The sequence below is a fragment of the Pteropus alecto genome, unplaced genomic scaffold, assembly GCF_000325575.1.
Source record: "Pteropus alecto unplaced genomic scaffold, ASM32557v1 scaffold121, whole genome shotgun sequence".
NCBI lineage: Eukaryota > Metazoa > Chordata > Mammalia > Chiroptera > Pteropodidae > Pteropus > Pteropus alecto.
Window position 1 is genome coordinate 4,803,301 of NW_006434369.1, and position 25,049 is coordinate 4,828,349.

At 32.3% G+C, this 25,049-nt stretch overlaps 1 protein-coding gene across 2 annotated transcripts in view; it reads left to right on the forward strand.

Annotated features, from left to right (window-relative positions):
* The window catches only part of NUP153 (nucleoporin 153), a 64,945-nt gene that overhangs the window by 22,870 nt on the left and 17,026 nt on the right, over positions 1-25,049 (forward strand). Inside the window, exons 3-15 of one of the 2 annotated variants that reach the window (XM_006909240.3) lie at positions 2,122-2,370; positions 2,505-2,644; positions 2,728-2,856; positions 7,314-7,430; positions 7,522-7,566; positions 7,680-7,736; positions 9,690-9,836; positions 11,912-11,961; positions 12,197-12,323; positions 18,417-18,551; positions 19,240-19,338; positions 20,376-20,463; positions 23,234-23,359. In XM_006909240.3, coding sequence (XP_006909302.1) covers positions 2,122-2,370; positions 2,505-2,644; positions 2,728-2,856; positions 7,314-7,430; positions 7,522-7,566; positions 7,680-7,736; positions 9,690-9,836; positions 11,912-11,961; positions 12,197-12,323; positions 18,417-18,551; positions 19,240-19,338; positions 20,376-20,463; positions 23,234-23,359 — 1,509 coding nt within the window. The remainder of the gene's footprint in view (positions 1-2,121; positions 2,371-2,504; positions 2,645-2,727; positions 2,857-7,313; positions 7,431-7,521; positions 7,567-7,679; positions 7,737-9,689; positions 9,837-11,911; positions 11,962-12,196; positions 12,324-18,416; positions 18,552-19,239; positions 19,339-20,375; positions 20,464-23,233; positions 23,360-25,049) is intronic. The other variant, XM_006909241.3, reaches the window with a different exon arrangement.

Below are 25,049 nucleotides of genomic sequence, written 5' to 3' on the forward strand. Positions count from 1 at the left end.
GATGGTCTCTGTTTTTCACAGCCATCCATCTCAGCCTCAACTACCACTGTTTTCACAACCAAAAGTTACAGAGACTTCTCTTCCCGGCAGTGGAACCCTGGGCTGGGGAGCCCAGTGCGTGGTGGGACCCCTTACTCCTCAGGTGGCGGAGGCGGCTCTGCAGCCAAGATAACTCAATTCTCATTTGCCACATGCAGTTGTGGGACTGGGCTATTTCATGTCTCTGCCCCTCCTACTGTTTTGAGATGACCTGTTATTTGAGATGACCTAGTTGTAGGACTTCTATTCAGCCAGACCTCTGGCGACTCTGTGTTGCTTTGGTTGCTCTTCAGTTTTGTTATAATTTTGGTGTGATCGCTAGAGGAGGCATACACTGCCTCTACATTCTACCCCATCTTGAGTACTCCTACTTAGGCTGTTTTATTGGCTCAAGTTTAGACTTACAGAATGAGACATTTTGTGGGTGGCTTAGGAATATTCGTTTAATAATATCTCATGTTTTTCTTACATACTTAAAGAATCATGGATTTATCCAAAAGAATACTCTTAAGAGTATGTAGATACAAGTGTATACATGTTTGATGAAGTATTGGGGAAATTATCACATAAATAATTATAGTAAATCAGTATGATAAAATACAGTGTGGTCTTTAAAGAGAATACTCTGTATAGAGAGACAAAATTCTATTGATAAATGAAAAAAACAAGGCAAAGAACAAGATGCATAAACATGATTACGTGATTAGGGAAAACATTTTTGTGTGCATGTACAGGATTCCCCCAACTGCTTACCCGCAGTTTCACTTTCTGTGGTTTAAGTTATTTGCATTCAATTGTCTGAAAGTATTAAATGGAAAATTCCAGAAGTAAACAATTTTTAAGTTTTAAATTGGGCACCATTTTGAGTAGTGTGAAGTTTTGTACCATCCTGCTCTGTCCTGCCTGGGATGTGAATCATCTCTTTGTCCAAGGTCTCCATGCTGTAGATGCTCCCTGCCCTTTAGTCACTAAGCAGCCATCTTGATTATCAGATCAACTGTCGTAATAGCGCAGTGCTTGTGTTTAGGTAACCCTTATTTTATTTACCAGTGGCCTCAAGGCACAAGAGTAGTGATGCTGACAATTCATATATGACAAAGAGAAGTGGTAAAGTGTTTCCTTTAAGTGAAAAAGTGAAAGTTCTTGACTTAATAGGGACAAAAATGATATGCTGAGGTTGCTAAGATTTACAGTAAAGGTAAGAACGAATTTTCTATGAAATTGTGAAGAAGGAAAAAGAAATTTGTGCTAGTTTTCTTGTTGCACCTCAAACTGCAAAACAAAGGTTATGGCTATAGTGCATGATAAGTACTTGGTTAACATGGAAAAGGCATTAAATTTGTGGGTGGAAGACATAAACAGAAAATGTGTTCCAAGTGACAGCTGTGTGTTGTGCTAGAAAGCACAGAGCATGTAGGAAGAATTCAACAAGGAGTCCCCTGAAATGAATGACCACATTCCACGTAACTTTTATTACAGTATATTGTTGTAATTGTTCTATATCGTTAGTTATTGTTCATCTCTTACTGTGCCTAATTTATAAAATAAACTTAATCGTAGGTATGTATGTATAAAGAAAAACATAGTGTATACTGTTCGGTATTATCTTCAGTTTCAGGCATCTACTAGGGGATCTTGGGATGTATCCCCTGTAGGTAAAGGGGGGCTACTACTGTAAATTACCTGGGAAGATGTACAAATTTAACAGTGGTTGTATCTAGAGGGATAGACTCTTTTTTGTTTTACGACTTATATAGTTTTGATTTTATTTTTTTCAAATGGGTTTTATACTGATATCAATTCAAGGGAAATTAGGAACTATATACTTCTACAAGTTGGTATGGAATCATGGAAATGTATTTTGATACTAAGTTAGGTAAATTAATTTCAGTTAGTTGAAACTTTATTTGGCTGCAGAATATCTTAAATTGTGCTTATAGGAGGCATCACTGATTTGAATTGAAGCTATATCTATTATACAGTTTGTTTTCTCAAAGTGGAAACAGCATTTTGTTGTGGTGATGAATTGCTTTTTCTAAGTTATATATTAATAACATTTATACTTTTTTTTTTTTTTTTAAGAACCCTCAACAACTAGTACTGCTTCCAATTATCCAGATGTGTTAACAAGGCCTTCTCTTCATCGGAGCCATCTGAATTTTTCCATGTTGGAATCTCCTGCGTTACACTGTCAGCCCTCCACATCCTCAGCATTTCCAATTGGCAGTTCCGGATTTTCCCTTGTAAAGGAAATTAAAGATTCTACCTCTCAGCATGATGATGATAACATCTCAACTACCAGTGGTTTTTCTTCAAGAGCTTCTGATAAAGGTATTCTTGCATTTGGTAGTAAAAATTAAATTTCATAGGATAATTTTTTAAGTTGTAATTTTCATTTTCTATTTATAAAAATCTAGGATCTTGTAATTAGTGCTCTTACTATGCATTACATATTTTTGTTTCAGATATAGCTGTTTCAAAGAATACTTCAGTGCCACCTCTGTGGTCTCCAGAGGTTGAACGATCTCATTCACTGTCACAGCACACTGCCACCAGCTCAAAAAAACCAGCATTTAACTTATCTGCCTTTGGAACACTTGCCCCTGTGAGTACTAGTTGGAGTCGATTTAATCACATTAGTTTGGAGTGTTTATTGCTTATAATATATATCATTATGTTTCTGTGCAGTCAATTGGGAATTCTTCAACCCTTAAAACAAGTCAGCTTGGAGATTCTCCTTTTTATCCTGGAAAAACAACGTACGGTGGGGCAGCAGCTGCTGTAAGACATCCTAAACTACAAAATACACCATACCAGGTTGGTTTGAATAGGAGGATTGATAACTTAAAAAAAAAAATTGACAAGTAACTGTTGGCACTCGGATAGAATTTTGGTAAAATGATAGAAGTGGATATTATTCTTTTCATTTAGGGACTATATGAACATGATTTTAGCCCTAAGTGAACGTTTTATACATTAAAATTTGCATATGTGTATGTTTAGAAAGTATGATGATTAATTCCTTTTTTTAGACTGAGGTATAAATTACGTACAGTAAAATTTACCGATTAGAGTATTTGAATTTTAACAAAACACAGTTGTGTAACCACTTTCACGATCAAAATATTGAACACACATTTTCATCACTCCAAAATTTTACCTCGCACATCTCTGTAGTCACTCATTCTTCTTACTTTTACCTTCTGGCAACCACTGATCTATTTTATTTCCCTGTAGTTTTATTTTTTCCAGAATTTCATATAAATTTAATAATATAGTATATAGTCTTTTGAATCTGGCTGTGCTACTTAGTGTAATACATTTGAGATCAGTCTATATTTTTGTATATATCAATAGTTTGTTTTTATTTTTGAGCAATAATGCAGTTTATTCACCAGTGAAAGGTCACTTGGATTGTTTCTAATTTTTGGCAGTTGTGAATAAATCCATTATGAACATTTTGTATAAACATTAAGTTTCATTTCTCTTGGGTAAAGACCTAGAAGTTAGACTGCTGGGTCATAAGTATACATTAAACTTTGTAGTAAACTGCCAAACTGTTTTCAAAACCAGTAACATAAGAGTGGTCAGCACTTGTCGGTCTTCAGTTTCTTGTTTCTGTTTTTTATTTTAGCCATTCTTATTAGGTATGTAGTAGCAATTCCAAATTGCTGTGGATTTTATTTGCATTCCCTAATGACATTGAGAATCTTTTCATGTGCTTATTTGTTATCAGTAGATCATCTTTGGTGAAATACCTGTTCAGATCTTTTGCCCATTTTTTAATAGGGCTGTTTTCTTATTAATGAATTTTGAGAGTTAATTATTCAGGGTATAAGTCTTTTATTACATATGTGTTTTGCAAATATTTTCTTCTCTTCCTCTGGCTTATCTTAACAGTGTCTTTTAAAGAGAATTTTTATTTTGATGACATTTGGTATATTGTTTTTTTCTCCTTTTATGATTCATGCTTTTGGTTTAGTATCAAAGACATTTTTGCCTGACCCAAGGTCATAAAGATTTTCTTGAGGTTTTCTCATAGAAGATTGAGGTTTTAATTTAGGGCTGTGGTTCATTTGAGTTAATTTTTTTGGTATGAGGTGTGAATCAAGATTCATTTTTTTTAACATATGAATGTCCAGTTTTTTTAGTACCATTTGTTGAAAAAACTATACCTTCTCCATTGACTTGCCTTTGCACCTTTAAGAAATCCATTGACCATACTGTGGCTCTCTGTTTTTTTCTATCGATATTTGTATTGATCCTTTCGCCAACACTAAACTGTCTTGATTACAGTAAGTCTTGAAATCAGATAATATAAGTCCTCCAACTTCGTTCTTTTTCAAGATTGTTTTGGCTTTCCTAGTTCCTTTGCTTTTCATGATTTTAGAATTACCATATCAGTTGTTACAAGGATTTTGATTGGCCTTGCATTGAGTCTACCAATCAGTTTGGGAAGAATATACATCTTAACAAAATTGAGTCTTCCAATTCATGAACACAGTATATCTTAACATTTATTTAGGTCTTTTAAAATTTCTGTCGTCATTGTTTTGTAATCACACAGATCTTGCATATATTTTGTTAGATTTATACCTAAGTATTTCATGTTATTTCGGATTAGCCAAGAATAAATAGTGTATGTAACCTATTAATAAATTGAATTCATAGTTAAAATACCTTCCAGCAAAGAAAACTTAAGGCCCAGATAATTTCCCTGGTGAATTCTACCAAACATTTAGGAAAGAAATATCAATTCTACACAGATTTTTCCATACATTTCCCAACACATTTAGGAGGCCAACATTACCCTGATAACTAAAACCAGAGACATTGTAAGAAAGCTACAGACTAGTATTTCTAATGAATTACAGACACACACCTTAACAAAAATTTGCAAATTGTTTATTTGCAAATATAAAAAGAATATTATATAAAAAGGATATTACAGCTTATATAGAGGATATTACATCATGATCAAGTGGGATATATCCTACGAATATAAGGTTGGTTCGACATTTGAAAACTAATGTTATCTACCGTGTAAATAAAAAACTGCATCAACATCTCTACAGATGCATAAAACACATTTGGCAAAAAATAATATTCATTCATGATAATAATTTTCAGCAGACCTAGGGATGGATGAGAACCTCCTCAACTTGATAAATTGTGTCTACAGAATATCTTCAGCTAACATCATACTAATGGTGAAAGACTGAACATTTTCCTCCTAAGTTTAGGAAGAGAGCAAGGATGTTTGTTATCACTGCTACTGTTAAACATACTTTAAGCCCTAGCCAATGCAAGAAAAAAGAAATACAAGGCATACATATTGGAAAGGAAGAAATAAAATTATTCATATATGTAGACAACATGCTTATCTACATAAGAACTCCCAAGTAAGTAGAAGAGAAGTTATAAGTGAATTTAGCAAGGTCACAATACAAGGTCAATATACAAAATCAGTTAGATTTTGTATACATATATACATATATACCTTAGCAAAGAACAATTGGAAATTGATAACTTTTTAAAAAATATCAATTTAAGGTAAATTGCACCATTCTGTGTTTTATCCTAAGAGTTTCTTAGGGCTTGTAAAAATTCTGTTTTGTATACATGTTGTTACGGTGTTTACTGATTTTGACATTTTAAAATGGAGGAGTAATAATACTTTTAAGCATGTAGGCTTCTGGAGAGGGAAGTTGTGTAAAGATGAAAACCTCTGACAGGAATAGAAATTGCATAGAAAAAAGTATATTTGAAGATTTGTCTTTAGTTTCTTGTTTTCCTAATTAGAGGATGCTTTCATAAATAGTTAACAGTAATTATGAGTATTATTTCTGAGTATGTTCATGAAGGGCAATATTTGTTTAAGAAAGTGTTAACTGGGTCTTGAAATTATACAGGGAGCTTTTCCTAAATTTTAAATTAGACTGTGATACTATTTTTAAAAAATTACTGTTAAAATAGTTTAGCACATCAGTAGAAGATAAGATGATGCAAGCCCATGATTCACACAGTAGTCCCAAGTCAGAGTCTGTCCCTCTTACTTCTTCCTCTGTTTTGTATATGGAATTTTGTACTTTTTAATGCTGAGTCCTGAGATACTGTAAGAATCATTCTCAGCACAGGCTTTCAGATGTTTATTATTGACATTTGAGATGAACCTATTTTTTTTCTAGAGTGTTAGAATTGGAAGGTTTATTTAAGACTCTTTAATTCATTTCCTAATTATTGATTAGTAAACTAAGACCTTGAGAGGCCAGTGGCTAGTAGAATCCAGTGACGGGACAGATTGTCACATTTTCCTAGAGGATTTTTATGTTGCCTCATGTTTGCCAAGGCGTCTTGTCTGGACAGTAATCCTTGGCACCAGATTCTTAATAAAAATGTGGAATATTGTAGCTACTCTGAAAATATAATGGATGTTTGGTATCAGAGAAATATTCAGTTTATTATGGTTCAGTTTTGTAGATATCAGCTATTTATAGAAACTTGGTTATAATTTGATTGTTATATCTTTTTTATATCGAGCCTTGCCAACCTACTTTGATTTGTGGTAATGCCTTGATTATTGAAATTTCGTAATGCATTCTTGAGAAAAGGAAGTGTTTCTGTTGGGACTTGTAATATTGTTTGTGTATTAAAGACTACTTGTCTATTCTTTATAATGTTATTTCCTTAACCCCAATTTTAGGAAAGTTAAAAAGCTCTTTAATAAGCTAGCCTGTGTATTAAAAATTGTTCTTAAATTGAAATATCAGAAACAAGTCAGTTTAAAATTTTTATTTCCATTATAGTAGAGTCCACAATCTCTTTGTTTAATTATTTTGGAATTTACTATAATTAAATATTATTTAATAACCATAACAATAATATTTTAATAAAGTTCTCATTAATTTAGTGTTCTTCGATTTAAACATCAGGGATAAACAGATTAAGATAATGCTAGAATGTTTTATCAGTTATCTCATTTTTTCCATTTGACATAGCTGCCAGATCTTTAGAGTGGTACATGCTGTCTTACCATTTTTTTTCTGATTGTAAAAGTAATTTTTCATACAAAGAATCGGATTTTCAATAAAAGCATAAGGAAAAGTTGAATATATGGTTAATGACACCACCAAGAGATAAGCTGCTATTAACACATAAATCCTATTTCACTTTGAACATCCATTCTATTTTGTAAATATTTTCATTGTCTGAAATATGTGCCTTAGAATTCAAAATTCACAGCTTCATCAAATAATACAAAATTTACTTTATAGGCACCAGTCAGAAGACAGATGAAAGCTAAGCAACTCAATGCACAATCCTATGGTGTGACTAGTTCAACAGCTCGGCGAATATTGCAATCTTTAGAGAAGATGTCAAGCCCTCTAGCGGTAAATTTTAAAATCACAGTTAAATATAGGAGTGTAACAGAAATTTTGAGTTTAGTGGAAAATCTTAATTTTGTTATTTCAACATTAACAGGATGCAAAAAGAATTCCATCTATTGTTTCTTCTCCACTGAATTCTGTAAGTTGATTTTTAAACTTTTTAAATGAGATAACAATTTTACGTATAAAATTGATGAAAGTCATATTTTCCAAAGTTTGCCATCTATTTCTAATAGTATTCCATCTTTTCAGCCTCTTGATAGGAGTGGGATAGATACCACCACAGATTATCGGGGCAAAAGGGAAAAGGTAAGACTTTGTTAGCATTTATTGATGTAATGTAGCAACCATTTTGTTTTATTTGTTTTAGGTTAGCAAATGTAAAAATTGACTTTAGTTGATAGTCATTAGGGAAAATGTTTGAAAAATAACATTTTTTTACTTGGTTATTGTTGCCTCGTGTGAGGACCTTACGTAGCATAATGCTGTATATGTAGTAGATGCTCATTAAGTATTTTTTGGTTATTTGGCATTCCCATCTTCAGCACCTTGGCAGTCTTAATGAATAACTCTTACCTTTGGATAAGTAAAGATAGGAGTGAATAGAGCTTGAAGTGTTTAGTAATTAGAATTTTGGTGAACTAAAGTGCCCATTGAACATAGTTATCTTTGTAAACTTTTCTCATTAACAAACATTATATCATATTTGTTGTGTGTAATATTTCAAATTGGCACACTTCCATCAGCCAAAAATACTGTTCAAGATAGCAGAGCTAAAAAATATATAATATAGATTATATCTTGATAACTCTTTTTAATGTATTCTATTTTGTTAAAATTAGCTTTGGAGCTTACTTTGGAAAAAAATAAAATGCTTAATAACCAAGGTTAAAGAGTATATTTTTTGTTAGTTATATTCATGGCTAGTTAAATATCCTTCAGGGGATGCAGATTCCCAGATCCTTTCTTGGGGAAGCATTTATTACAACATGAAGTTTCCTAAGAAGCAATTGATTAATTTGGGGACTGTATTAGAGATATTGATAAATTACATTTATAATTATGTTTATTGAAATTCTGATGCAGAGAAGAAAATGGCGTTTTTTTCTTGGGATAGTGTTTCTTCTCAATTTTTAGAATTATATAGATGTTTATAATCAGGCAAGAGGGAATCCATTTGCTGCTGTAATGAGATTAATATCCATTAGTTACTTTTCTCACACTCCTATTTTATATCAGATTGCTTAAAAAGAAGTAGACTTAAAAAATTGTGCAATTATAGATGATCTCATTAATAAAAATTTTATTAATGTGTGTTAGGAATTATAAAGGCCAAAAAACAATATTGTAGTTCATGTTTTACGGATGTAGTCAGAACAGCCTGCAAAATAACTGTCTCTCTGAGTTGTAGGATCAAACTTGTGATGAGGATTTAGATTGAAAAGCTAGTAACCATACAGAGGCTTTGCCCTAGAAACCAGTGCTGTTCACAGCTGCTGCTGTGTGAAAGGACTGTATTCATAGTATTATGGCCTTTGGACAGAGTAGAAGCTCTTGGCTTTATAGTCATCTTAAACCAACAGGATTTTTACTGTATTTCAGTGTAGCAAAAGACTGTTGACAAAACACTTGTGTACTGAGATAATAAAGCCGGTTCATTTTAATATTTGGAATTCTTAGTAGTGCTTTACTACTTAGATTTAAATTATAAGACTTTTGGTTTGGTTTTTAAATCACAGTAGGGGAAAATTAAATTGCTCACATTTTTACCAATAAAAATATTTTCATAACAAGTTTAAAAATACCTTATTTGTAGCTGAAGAAAATTTAGATAGTAATTTGGGGGAAAATGTTGCAAAATCAATTTTTGTTTACATATTTAGTTTATATATTTGTAATTCATCCTGTAAAAGCTTAGATTTGTAGAACAGTGTTAAATATAGTTCCCATTTTGCGTTTGTGCACAGTGTGCTAAAAGTCATTAAATCTGGAATAAAATAGTCTATGAAACCATTTTTGAATTTTATGTATAAATGTGTACATATGTTTAAATAAAAATACAAACATGCACGCATGCATACACACACACCATTGGTTCTATTACTGTCAGTTTCTCTCTTAGTATTTGCATGCACTGGATATTTCTCTAGGGAGTACTTATAGTCTCTAGGTCACATTAACTGTTGTCAAATAATTTTTAGTTGTGCATCACTGACGTATATGAAAATAAATGTTTGTCTTTGATTTCCTTTTACCTTTAAGGTGGACTCTCCATATCCCCCTGTTCAGAGACTCTTGACCCCAAAGCCGGTATCCATAGCAGCAAATCGAACAGTTTATTTTAAACCATCTCTGACTCCATCTGGTGAATTAAGGAAGACTAATCAAAGAATAGATAAAAAATACAGTGTAAGTATGTTTTTATTTTTACTAGTCTTTGAATATCGATTAAATTGAACAAGAATAAATAATGTAAAATATAAGTACTCTACCGTTTGTTTGCCAACTAGGTAATAGTTGGTGAAATTAGTGATGGTTATCCATTGGTACGCCTTTAAAATGGCTGGCACCTTAATCAAATCTCAAATTAATGTTCATTCATAAACACTAGTATGTATTCATGGTTTAGAATAAATAATTTTGCCAGATTTGCTTTATTTGTGTATTTTGTGTTGTTGGACTATCTGAAAATAAATTTCAGATATCACATCTGTTCATCTCTAAGTACTCTGTATTCTGAGTACTTATGCATTTTCTAAATACTTTTGTATTCTCAGATCTAAGAAATTAATGCCAGTTTCTTCCTAATATTACCTAATATCTAGTCCATATTCAAATGTTGTTTATAGCTGCTTTTTTGAACCAGAATCCAAGCAAGTTTTACGCATTGCTTTTGGTTTGTATTTCTAGCCCTCAAACCTTCACCCTTACCACATTTTTTTATGTTTAATGACTGCTTTATTGGCATATAATTCCTACTGTTTATTTAAAGTATATGGTTCAATGGTTTTAGTATATTCACAGAGTTGTTCAGCCACCACTACAACCAATTTTAGAATATTTCCATCACCATTTCTTCAACTTCACAAAAAGCTTATACCCGTTAGTCATTCCTCACTCCTACCCCTCCAACCCTAGGCAACCACTGATCTGTCTCTGTAGATTTGCTTATTCTGGACATTTTGTATAAATGGAATCTTAAAATATGTGGTTCTTTGTGACTGGCCTATTTCACTTAGCATAATGTTCTTTGGATTCATCCATGTCGTAGCATCTATGAAAACTTCATTCCTTTTTATGGCTGAATATTATTTCATTGTTTAGATGTACCAAATTTTGTTTATTCATGAGTTGAGGACATTTGGGTTTCCACTTTTTGACTGTAATGAATAATCCTGCTATGAACTTATGTGTACAAGTGTTTTTTTGTTTGTGCATGTGGACATTCATTTTCATTTCTCATGGGGTCTATACCTAGGAGTGGAATTACTAGACACATTAGTTTTTCAAGAGACCAGGCCATTTGTCTTATAAAATGTCCCATATTCTGGGTTCTTGTGTTTTCTTGTGTCATTTAACTAGTGTTTTTTTGTATTTACATAGCATCTTACTATTTGTGCTTTTACTTATAGTTAATCTGATTTAATTTTCATAACAATCCAATTTCTTGAAATTTTTCAAACTAAAGTTGATAGAACAGTACAATGTTTACCTTTTACTCTTTTATCTTGATTCACTAGTCATTAACATTTTGTCATATTTGTTTTATCAAAATTAAGTATTTTGAACATAATTTTGAACTTAAAAACTTGCAAGAAAAATTTTAAGAACTCCACATTTTACTATATTTGCTTTATCTTTTTCTGTGTTTTCTACAAACAAGGAAATCTTTTACATGACCGCAGAACAATATTCAAAACCAGAAACTTAACATTGGTACAATACTATTATGTAATCTACAGATTTTATTTTGATATTGCCAGTTGTGCCAAAAGCAAAAATCCAAGATCATGTCCACGTTCGTCAACTAAATAGTAATTCAGGCTCATCTTGTAAATTTCTGACCCTAGCCCTATAATCAGCCATTTCTCTGAGGAATCCTGATTCCTTTTAGTGGAGGAACTTGATAGGTTTCAGAAAATCATTTCATGAAATGAAAGGAATATCTTTCTAAATTTGCTTGCATGTTTAAAAGGCCATAACAAGAGATAAGTAAAAGTATTTTTGTGGTTAGTAAATAGTATTGTTTGTATACTACCATTTTGTTTAAAGCACATTTGGGCTCAGTGACATTTTATGAATACATAACTACACTATAACTCTTGGTTTCCATTCAGAAGCCAGGGTATAAGGTGAAAATTTTAGGATTCGTTAACCAAAAACCATCAAATTCCTCATTCTAAATATTAAAACTCACAGAAGGGTGGTATTAAAATTAAAACAAATAAGCAAGCGTTTAAATATGCTGTGTTCATTTTTTCTAGACTGGATATGAAAAAAATATGACACCAGGACAAAATAGAGAACAAGAAAGGTAATGTCATCTTTATAGCTAAACTTTGTATTAATATAAGGTCTATATTTGATTCACATAAACCTTTTTGAAGATTAAGAAGTTGAAAAACGGAACTTTATACACAAAATCTTGTCAGTTTTTAAAATCACATTCAGCCGTACGTCTATTTTTTTATTAAAAGTTCTCTAATTTTTAGGTAGTTAACAAATTCCTGTGTCATTTGTTTTAATTTTTTTCTCTTTTTTTTGCCTAGTGGTTTTTCTTACCCAAATTTCAGTATGTCTGCAGCCAATGGTTTATCTTCTGGAGTAGGTAGTGGAGGTGGCAAGATAAGACGAGAGAGAACACGCTTTGTGGCAACTAAACCTCCAGAGGAGAAGGTAGAGTTATATACTTAATACTCTTAATGTTTATTTAGAGATTTGGTGTGCTATGGTGGTGGAGATCTGGAGGGGTGGGTTTTGAGGAGACCCAGAACAGGAATAACCTGTCATTGAAATAGCCCCTTCTTCAAAGTGTGTGTGTGTGTGTGTGTGTGTGTGTTTTAAACTATTAGCCTTTAAAATTTTTAATCATGTTCACTTTGACAACAGAGAAAACCTAACCTAGTTCCTAAAATTTCATGGGTGTTATTAAAAAGTCATAATTCTTCCAAAACAGAACTGTAGTTGAAATTATTTGACCTTCATAATATTATTATACAATTAAGATTTCCTAATTTCTGAAACTTCTATAAATGGATTAGTGTGGTAAGTATTCATCTCACTTGCCTTTTTCTTTATATTATTTGTGAAATTTATCAGAATTGTGAAAGGTAGCTAGATTATTTGTTATATATTTATTTGTTATGAAGATTTACCACAGTTCATTCTGCAGGGTGCATTTGGGTGATTCCTAATACTTGCTAAGGTGAATAGTTATGCATTTCTCCCTGGGCTTACATGTAATATTTTCTCTAGACTATCTAGTAATAGGATTGATAGATTATGGGAGATGATACACATCTTCACATGTATGAGATGTTGCCTTATTACTCTTCAAGGTAGTTTTACAGTTTAACACTTCCAGAACAGTAGGTAGATCTGCTTTTACTTTATCCTGACCTCAATTTTGTTCATTTAAAATTTCTTGCCAATGTGATGGCTGTGAAGTAGCATGCCATTGGAGTTTTATTTTGCATTTCGTTGTTTACTCGGGAAGGGAGACATCTTTTTGTGAGTTTCTTTGCTATTTGAGTTTTCTCTTTATCCATTTTTTTCTAATGGGTTATTCTGTTTGTTTTCTACCTATTTTGAGTTGAACACAGGTCTCATTTCAGTCTTTTTATTAATGAATTTTGACTTAGCTGGATCATTTAAGTTTTGATACATAGTATTTTCATTTGTCATTTGTTTCTAAATAAAATTTCATTTGTGACTTTCTCATTGACCCATGAGTTTCTTAGGAGTATATTTTTAGACTTTTAAATAGGAGATCTAACAATTTGTTGACTGTAAAATCATGTTTTAATTGAAATTGTTCTATGTATTAGTATTAATTTTCTTTATGTCTATTAGTATTTTGTTTTACTGGCTTATTTAGAGTAGGAGATCTCCATTTTTTTCTTTATATCCTCTTTTCTAATTTAGCAGTTTTGTAATTGTGCCTCTTGGACTCACCAGAATCATGACTTATTTGGCAGTTTGGACTTCCTGCCATATAACCTGTCTTGTGATATTTATGCTAGGGGCCTTGGCTCAGTTACTGGTCTTGAGGCTCTGTTTTTACCTTAGGTTCTACTTGTTGCTCTTCTGGACTATTGCAAAGTGAGAGAATGTATTAATCTATTATACCATCTTGAAAGAAAAGTATTGAATACTATCGATTATATGGTGCATAAAATTTTGTAGTTTCCTTAGCAAACCAAATTTCTGTGGTCATTAAGCTCTTTATGTAGACTTATTTACGTTTAAGAAATGGGTTGTCTTACTTTATATACATAAGGAAATTAGTATCAACTAATAAAGCTTTGAGCCTTGTTCTTTAGACAGGTTTTTATATTTCTTAGTAAAATTTGTGGCCCTGTCTTTTTAAAATTTATCTTTGTCTGAGAAAAACATTAGCTTGGTTTCGTTTTTGCTCGAGATAGATTTGTGAATTTTGCTTCTTCAGTTTTAATTTTTTGAAGGTATAATTTCTAAGATCTTTAGCTGAATCTCAGGTTGATACCTGTAGGCTCAGTTTTAGCCATCTCACAGATTTGTGTTTAGTGCAATTTTGCTGTGTTGAGACATTTTGGGGATGGCAGTAGTTAAATGTTTATTTACTTATTTTTGCTCTTATTACCCATTATACTTACTAACTGTTAGGAGCTTTATGAAAACCTAACTCCCCAGACCTCTATATCACCTCTTCCCTTATCTGGGCCCCCTCTCTCGATTCCAGCCAACTGCCAACTGCCAATTTCACTTCCCAGGATGCCTCACTCAACTCCTTCTGTCCCTAGCTGTATTCCACATTGGAGTTACAGTCTCCACATTTCTGAGGAAAGAGGTACTAAATAGGATGCTGCCCCAGGTTTCCTGTCTACCCTATGATTTTTTGTCTAGATGGAATAGGTTTGGATAGACTCTTCCTTACTTAATTTGTACCCAATAGTATTTTTTTGTTTCAGATGTTCACTAGTTTCTTAATTTAGTTTTAGCTAATGGGATTATTTGGTACAAGATCAGAGATTCATTTTTGTGGGTATTTTAATGGATCTCTTATGGATATTTTAGTGACCTTTCAGGAAAGGTCAAATAGAAATTTCATTTTTAATGGAATGTAAGCAAATTATGCTACTTTCAGGTACTCTTCCTACTTAACAGGGACTGATGTATTTTGATTCTTGGTTTACTTTCTTCCACCTCTGATCAAATCAAAATTTTGGTCAGTAGGAATCAAATTTAGAATTGGTTCAAGGTCAGTAATATAAAGAACCAGTATGTCCAAGTATGTGGCTTAACAAATTAGCATGAAGAATAGGTTATTCAGAGAATGTGTCCAGGTGTTTTAACGTTTTAAAGGGAAGGAAATAAGGCTAAAGGTTGGAGATGGGAAGAAACATCCCTACAAAATATCCAAATATGTCTTGTGTTTCCTTCCTCTCCACTCACCCCCAGATTTGATTATATGTTTCAAATGGAAGAAATTTTGAAATAATTGTGCAATGAACACACATTCCCAGCACTTAGATTCCAATTTTTTGTTGTATTTGCTTTATCAAATAAATATCCATCTTGTTTTTTGGGTGCATTTCCAAGTAAGTTTCAGACATCAATACACTTCACCCCCAAATACTTCAGCATACATTGCATGAACTATAGTTAAATTTTGTTGTTTTTTAAGTTAGCAAGAATTCACATGTAGTGAAATGTATAATTCTTAGGTATACCATTTAATGAGTTTGACAAATGCTTATGCTTGTGTAACCCAAACCCCTATTGAGGTGTTGAACTCCTCCTGAGGATTTCCAATTCTACAGAAAATTCACTCATGCTCTTTCCCAGTCAATACTCATTGCCTCCTACCCCAGGGGCAATCACTGTTCTCATTATTTCTACCATATATTGGTTTTGCTTGTTCTAAACTTTTATGTTAGTACAGTTAATTCAGTGTGCATTCTTTTTTTCCTGGCTTTTTTTATGAGTACAACTACTGTCAGAATTCTTGTACCCTTTTGTAGACATGTTTACCTCTCTTGGAGTAAATACCTAGAAGTGAAGGTCCAAGTAATATTTTATACTCCCACCAGATGTGTGAGCATTTCTATTATTCTACATCCTTACCAGTAGTTGATTGTCATTTTTTTAATTGTAGCCATTGTGCTTTGTGTGTGGCGGTATCCTATAATTTTAATTTACATTACCCTGATGACTAGTAATGTGTTTTTGTTTTTGTGCTTATTGGCCATTAGTATGTCTTTGTATTTGAAGTCTCTGTTAGTTTGCCCTTTTAAAAATTAAATCATCTTATTATTGAGTTTTAGGAGCTCTTTATAAATTCTGGATGAAAGTACTTTGGTACATGTCATATAAATATTTTCTCCCAGTCTGGCTTGCCTTTCATTTTCTGAATAGTATCAGCAGATGTTCTAAATTTTACAAAGTCTTCATTTATTTATTTCCCATTATTTTTATTGTGCTTTGTATTCTAAGAACCCTTTGTCTCTTTCCAGGCTGTAAAGAAGTTCTCCTGTGTTATCTTCTAGAAGATTATAGTAATGCTTTTATGTTTTTTCTAATTTCCTTTTTGATTTCTTATGTAACCCATGGATTATTTAGAGCTCTGTTTTATCATGATTTTAATGTTTTGAAATGCATTGAGACTTATTTTATAGCCCAGTGTATGCTTTGCTTGACGAATTTTGAAGAATATATATTTTGCAGTTATTGGGTATTTTGTTCATAGAAGTCAGATTAGATGACTGATAGTATTTCTTAGATCTTTGTTCTAAGATCTTTGGGGAGTGTTTGGTTAAAGTTATTGAGAGAGAGGAGTTAAATTGTCAACTTTTATTTGGTGAACTGTCTTTTCCCCCTCAATTATGTCAATTTTTGCTTCACGTATTTTGAGGCCCTCATTAGAACCTACACTTTAACATCATTATGGCTCCTCAGTGATGTGTCGCTTTTAATATTACTAAATGTTCTTTTTAAAAAAATCTTTAGAAATATTCTTTGTATTGAAATCTACTTTATCTGGTATTATGATAGCCATCCATTCTATTACTAGAATAAGCCTTCTTATGCTTACTAACCGCAGGTTATTCCTTTTCCATCCATTTACTTTCAACATACGTATGTTTTTGCATTTAAAGTAAGTCTCCTGTAGACAGATATAGTTAAATCTTGCCTTTTTATCTACTTCTGCATAAAAATTGTAATGTTTAAAATTAATGTAATTGTTGATATGATTGGATAATGGCCTACTTTTTCGTTTTCTGATTTCCCTTTTTTTTGTTTCTTGTTCTTTTTTAAAGTTGCGTTCTTTTGGGTTAAGTGAATATTTGTTAGAATTCCATTTTAATTATTTGGCTTTTTATCTTTATCTCTTTGTTACTTAGTGGTTCCTCTTGGGATTATGATATATATCCTTAACTTTTACATTCAACTTTGTGTTACTGTTGTGCCACTTCCTATAAAAATTTAAGAATCTTGAAACTTTAGTTTGATTTACCTCCTCTTCCTTGTTATTTTATGCTGTATTACATTTGAATAGATAGGCTATAAGCCAACAGAATATAATTTTTGCTTTATACAGTTATATGTATTTTAAAGAAATTAAGAGAAAAAAACTTTTTTTTTTTTTTTTTTTAATTACTGTTTTCTCACATTCTCCATTTTCTTCCAGAAATCTGAGTTTCCATTTGGTATCATTTTCTTTTCTCCTGAAGAACTTTAGAGCAGGTTTTATGGCAACAGATTCTCATATTTTTCTTTTATCTGAAAGTGTCTTTGTTTTTTCTTTTTTGGCGGGGTGGTTGACTTTACTGAGATGTAACTTATGTGTAATAAACTGCATCCATTTGAAGTATTCAGATTGTTTTAGCTGGCAGTAAACTTCCCTGAACTCAGACTGCATTTCCTCTGTGGTAGCAGCAGCTGAAACTCTCTTGTCTTAGCTGCTTGATGTCTGCCTCACACACATGTTGTTTACAGGTCTGCCAGAGATTTGGACTGCTTGTGTGCAGACTAGGGGCTCACCTTCTATGGCCCTTCAGTCCCGCATCTTCCTTCATTTTCTAGCTACTGTGGTCACCTAGTCTGTCCTCTGATTCCTCAACCAAAACATTTGCAATTTCCTCTTTGAATTTCAAGTATCCACTGGCACCAAGAGGAAACACACTCAGTGCCTTTCTCTTCTTCCAGGTGTCTTCTTCCCTCTAGTTTCTGCTTGTTTTGGGTTGCTCTCCAATGTTTTCATTTATTTATTTTTTTAATATTTTGTCCAGAGTTTATAATTGTTATGTCAGAATAAGCTACTCTACCATTAGCAGAAGTGGAACTCTTTTTGTTCTTAATCTGAGTCATTTGAGACTTGGGGTGGCCTTTGCTATACTGGGTTAAAAACCAAGGCCATTCACCAAACTCAATAGAACTGATGTTTCTTAAATGCTTGTTTTACATGTCTAGACCATATATAACTTTGTATTGTATATTAATAACAACTATGGTACATTATTTTTTCCCTCATTTTCATCAATCAGAAAATTGGTACTTAGGGCAGTTAGATTCACAAAGTCAGACATGGCTGGCTGGTGTCACAACTGGGATTCAAATCTTACTTAGTTTTTTTTGATTTAAGAGCTCACATTGTTAACACTGCATGGTGCTTTGTTCTTCCTGTTGTAAAATTATGTGTAACTATATAAATTCTACCTGAAAATAAGTAGAGATAAAAGAATGACACAAAGGATGGACTATATCATTATAAAATATATTGTGTTTTAGGAAATGGAAATACCAGTATTACCGAAAATCACTCTACCCATCAGCAGTTCTTCACTGCCTACCTTCAGTTTTAGTTCCCCTGTGATCACAACTTCTCCATCATCGATTAGTCCTGCACAGTCATTAACAAACAAGGTACCAAACCATTGTACAAATAGAGGTGGTTTTTGTTCTCATTATTTAAAAAAAAAATCTAGTATTCAGTTTAAAGTAGTGATTAATTTTCACTATGGAAAATCAATAACTCAGAGTAAGAAGACAAAAATGGAAATGATATTTTGCTTTTTAATTTATTTTTTATGCCTGAAGCACCTGGTCTTCCTAGGTGGTCTATTTTGCTTTTTTAAAAAAATGCACATTATAATGGGATGTTATAGTGGGAGTATTCTTTAATTTCTTTTGCAATGTGTTAGAGATTGTAAGTTTGTAAACAATGTTTTCAATTAAGATACGTTTTTCTATGTAAGAATTGATTTGTTTTTATTTTTCACATAGTTCTAATGTCTTTAATCTCCTGAAATTTTTATATTTTTGTCTTGGCTTTTACTTTTTCTGAACATATGTTTATAGATGTTATTTTTCTCCTTTGGACAAATATCCATATCTAAAATAGTGTATACTTCTATTACAAATGGAAGCCAGATTTTATAGCAGTTATTGTTAGTATTTTTCTGAAGTTAAAAAGTGATTTTTAAATTTAAAAGGGGAAAGAAATTTACTTTTGGCTTCTTTGGAATAATTAATTTGCTTAAGGTCCATTTTATTGTAAATTTCTTTTTCTAAAAAGCTCTTTTTGTAACTCTTTAATAATTTGGAAAACCAGGTACAAATGACCTCTCCAAACAACACTGGCAGTCCCATATTTAGATTTTCATCTCCAATTGTAAAATCTACTGAGGCAGATGTACTACCTCCATCATCTGTAAGTAATAATGAATGACTATTTCATATTTATTGATTTCAAAGGTGTACTATATTTTTATCAAATCTGAGATGCCATTGGTGGTAAGAAATACCATTATTTTTCTTCCAACTTAAAAAAAAATTAAAATGTACAGAAGATTTGAATGAATGAACACCTGCATATTTTTTCTCACACACACACACACACTCTCTCTCTCTCTCTCTCTCACACACACACACACACACACACACTCACACACACACAGACATGGGCATGTGTTTTCTCATGTACTATTTGAAAGTTAAAATGCGACATCTTAATACTCTTGATACTTTTTCATGTATCCCCTAAGTTAATAAAATGTGATATAATAATAACATAGTCTGTATTTAGATTCCTTCATCAGCCCCAGACTGTCCTTTAGTTGCTGTTTTGTTTTTCTTGGTCCTGTGTCCAATTAAGATTAAGACCTAACTTACAATGCATTTAGATAACATGTTTCTTGAATTGCCTTTAACTTAGAAAAGTTTTAGGTTTTTATAAACTATGTATTTTTTTAAAATTAAGGCATTTTGTGTAAGAATATGTTTAGTGTTCAGTTTGCTGTACCCTTATTTGGCAGGTGTATCATTTTGACATGTTGCCCCTTGTTTTTATTGTGTTCTTGTTTTCTGTTACAACTAAATGTTCTAGATCATTTTGTAATTTCCCTACTGCATGCCTGAAATCTGTCCATTGTCTAAAAGCCTCATGCTTTTTATTAGAAAAAGATACTTAGAAACAAAATTGGGTATTAGGAACACATTATTATTCTATGTACTGCTTTGAAAGAAAAAATGCTTAAGAAATTAAAAATGTTGCTGTTAAGCTATGACACATCATTTGTTATAAGAAGCATCCTAATTTCTGAGACTGTAAAATAGGAAAAACTGTGAGTCTTAGAATAAATGAAATATATATTTTTTGACTTTGAATAAAAAAAAGCTATATATTTGATATTTGTGTAAAACTTAAAACTAATGTGACACTTACAAGGGTAACTTTTCTCTTTACAGATTGGATTTACATTTAGTGTGCCAGTTGCAAAAACAGCAGAACTTTCTGGTTCTAGTAGTATTTCAGAACCAATTACAAGTAGTTCAGGTAAGTAAAGATTTCTTATAAATTTTTACATAAAAATAGTTGCATGGATTAGATTAGTATTTCAAATTCTCTTACCTTTGGCAATTCTATAAATACTTTTATTTGAGTGAAGTTAGCTCTGAAAATCAAATAGGAGCTAATACCAACTTTTTGACAATGCTTTTTAGTAATTATCCTCAGAGATACTTAGCTCCCTAAATGTAAATGTTGCAGTTTGGTTGTGTGAGGAATAGTCAGTCACGACAGCAGATTTTCCATTGTCTTTGTTTGGTCAAAATAAGGTGACAGTTAATTATACATGAAATCTCATTATAATAAATTCAAGGATTGTCTGTGTATTCCATCTCTAGGTTTACTGTTCAATTCACAGCATTTTTATTATGTCAGAGTTATGCTGGCCTCTGCAAATAGCGATAATTTCTGAACTCAAGAAATAAATGAATAATTTATTCTATTAGGGAAATAAATGAATAATCAGATAATTAAATAGGATTTTGTTTGTAGCAGTCGTTTTCTTTCGAGTGATTGGTGTTTATGAAATGGAGACTCATTTGGGCTGAGTTACTCAGGTCAAGACTGTTTGAACATTTTAGCCAAGAAATAAATAGCAAATGCAAGAGTACAGGAACAAGAGAAAAAGCATGATATACCTTGAAAATTACAAATAGCTTGTCATGATGTTGAGAGGTAGCTTTAAATTCTAAAAATTTTTGAATGCTCTGCCAAAGCATTGGATTTAAATCTGAATGTAGTCGGAAGACATTGAGAGGCAACCAACTGAATGGGGGAAGATATTTGCAAACAACACCCGATAAGGGGCTATTAACCAAAATACATACAGAAATACATACAGAACTTATATAATCAATATTAAAAAACAATCTGATTAAAAAATGAGCAGAGGACCTGAACAGACACTTCTCCCAAGAAGACATACAAACAGCCCACAGACGTATGAAAAGATGCTCAACTTCGCTCTCTATTAGAGAAATGCAAATCAAAACCATAATGAGATACCATATCACACCTGTTAGAATGGCTATTATCAACAAGCCACAATGGAAAACAGTATGGAGGTTCCTCAAAAAATTAAGAATAGAATTACCATATGACCCAGCAATCCTTCTGGGTATCTACCTCAAAAATTTGAAAACATTTGTTGATAAAGACATACACATCCCAATGTTCATTGCAGTATTTTTCTTTTTTTGACTATAGCTATCCTAGTGGGTATGAAGCAGTGCTTCATTGTTGTTTTGATTTGTGTTTCCCTGGTGATGAATGGCGTTAAGCTTCTTTCCATGTGCTTGTTGGTCCTTATATATTTTCTTGGGAGAAATGTCCAAATCTTTGCCTATTTTAAAACTGGTTTGTCTCTTTATTGCTGAGATGTAAGCATTTTTATATATCTGGATATTATATCCTTATCAGACACATGATTTGTAAATCTCCAATTAAGTGGATTATCTTTTTACATTTTCTTGATAATCTCTTTATATTCACAAAAGTTTTAATTTTGATGAAGTTCAAATTTTTTTTGCTCGTGTTTTCGTCTCATGTCTAAGAATTCATTGTCAAATCCATAGTCATGGATCTGCCTCCTAGGAGTATTATGGTTTAGTCCTACTATTTAGATCATTGATGCATTTCGAATTAATTTTTGTTTATTGTGTGAGGTGTAGGGGTAGGCAGGATTTTTTGAAACTCCTTTTTAATTGGCAAACAGGCAGAAAAACATGGTTATTTATATTTTATTATAGAAAATTTCAGACATTCTCAGAAGTCGAATCCCCATATACTCTTTACCCAGCTTTGACATTTACCGTTTTATGAACAGTCTTGTCCTTCCCTCCCTCTCTCCTCCTCTCCCCTTTCCCCTCTCCTTCCTTCCCTCCTCACACATAAGCCACACCTATCAGGTTATTTTGAAACTATCTAACACATATTTCATCTGTAAACAATCCAATAGGTATTTCATCTGTAAACAGAAATTTCCCCCTTAAAAATATAACCACAAAACCATTATCATACTCAAAATATAGATCTCTTATTTAAGTAAAAGAATATGTTCGTTTTGAAAAGTTTGGAAAATATAAAAAGTAAAATTAGCAATAAAAATTACTCATCACTAGCTGCTATCATTACTCTTTAGATGTAAAAATTTAAAATCTTCTGGACCTCTAATCTCCTTTTACCCATTGCTGTGCTTTTAAGAATGATTTTTGTGGTTGCATAGCATTTCATCATGTCAGTATTCTTTTAATATATGTAACCAGCCCCTTATTGAGCATTTATCATCCAGGTTTTCAGTATTATAACTGAAAGATATTTGTGATCATAGAGTGAATTTCTAGAAATGAAATAACTCACTCAGTTGAATATTTTTAAGGTTTTTTTTATTAATATTACAAATTGCTTTGTAATTGCTTATATATTTCATGCACTATTATCAGCTCACCTCAGTTGCCATAGCATCTTAATGTTTCATCTTGATTTTCTTGATTACCAGTGAATTCATTGGGTAATAATTATAGTTTCTAGTTTTTGCCACTTTGGAGGGGAGAGATTTACAGCTTGGGAAATAGTAGTTTTACTTCCTTATAGTGGCAAGTTAACCTTCTACTTTTTAATTTGTTCATTATCTTTGAATTACAGCGACTTTTCCATGATGTTTTAGAAGCTGATCAAAATTTTATTTTTTAATACATTTTAACTTGAGTCTAGTGCTTTTTCTTGGCATAATATCTTTTATAATTAAAAAAAATTACAGCTCAAGATATCACTGCAGTGAACAGTACAAACTGTAAGAATAAGCTAGAAGAAGACTGTGAGTGCCCTTTTAGACCTGCAAAAGTCCTGAAAGAAGGAAGTGTTCTAGATATTCTGAAAAGCCCTGGTAAGACAATGGCTGCCTTTGCGATAGTTTAAAATCTTAATTATAAACTCATGATGTTATTTTAATTTGTGGTGTACTTTAGGCTTTAAAAAAAATTATGGCTAATTAGATAGATGATTGACTTCTAAATGTAGATATAGTCAGATCTGATTATTTTGGGGGAAATATCTTAGAAACTCTACTTATTTCTTTAGAATTCAAGGACTTTTATACTATAATGAAGTCTCTAAGAGGCAAATATAGAAGGAGAAAAAGAAGCAAGTATAGAATGAATTGCCTATTAATAGGTATAGGCCAATATGGAATAAAAGTAAATAACCCTGATGATATACTTGCACATGTCTTTCTTGTGAGTGTTGAACTGCCTTGTTCTTCTCAGATTATCCCCCAATTGTATATGTGTATGTGTATAACAAAACAAACATTTACTGGTTCTAACATATATATAACGGATAGTACTCACTTGAAACAAGATGTGAAAGCTAGTAAGTAATAATTTAAAGGCGATGACTAGAAATCCTCAAATAAGAGTAAGTTTCGGTATGAAAATTAAAGAGAATAGTCACAAGTTCACTTGTAATGTGTACTTTAAGAATGCACAAGTGGTTTATAGAATACTCTAGTAGTAGCTCAGAAAGAATTTAGACCCAGCAGATGTCTTCATGTATAATTGAAAAGGAATTTTAAAATAAGGTTGGCTTCAACAAGATTTAGAAGAATTAGAATTTTTTGGTCTAGCTGTCTCATTTTATAGATGAGTACAGGAGTCTCAATAATTCAGAACAGCGGTCCCCAACCTTTTGGCACCAAGGACCGGTGCTCCTATGAGAATCTAATGCCTGATGATCTGAGGTGGAGCTGAGGAAGTGATGCTAGTGCTGGGGAGCGGCTGCAAATACAGAGGAAGCTTCGCTAGCTTGCCTACTGCTCACCTCCTACTGTGCAGCCCGGTTCCTAACAGGCCTCAGACTAGTATAGGTCTGCAGTTTAGGGATGGGGCACCCCGATTTGGAATTAACCAAGTAGTAGATAAGCATCAAATTAACATAGTTTATCTTCATATAGAGTACACTTCACATTTGTAATGTTTACTCCTCTCCCTTTTTAACTTTAAATATTAAAAATTTGTGGGAGTCATATTTCATTTGAGGGAAAAATTAGGAAAATCTGAAAAAGTGGAAGGAATAGAAACCTGTAATACCTTGAGATGGTTACTGTTAAAACTTTGCCAACCTTGGGGACTCAAAATAATCATTAACAAAATAGTACATTGTTGACCACTGGGAGTAACCAAGGTATGTGGGATTGTTTTTGCCATTATGCTAAAAATAGTTCTAGGCTGAATTATTTCTTAGTAGCACTAGAAAATCTCTAACCAGGAGCATTTGAGATCTTGCCCCCTGGCATATATCATCAGTTTGGCTCAAATAAACTCTTAAAAAAAAAAAATCTCTTTAACTTTCTATATCTTCTTCCCTTGAAGTACCTTTTCTTTTGGTACTTCAGCTAAGGGCTGGAGAAACAGGTCTCTGAGTTTGTTGGTAAAGTAAATATTAATTGGTCCATAATAATGAAACATCATTCTCACAAGTAAAGTATAGTTTTAGTGGATCAATGAATCAATTCAACGATAGCAGTTTTGATAGTACAAAAACTTTTTTTCTTCCTATTATTCCGTGATTCTACCTGA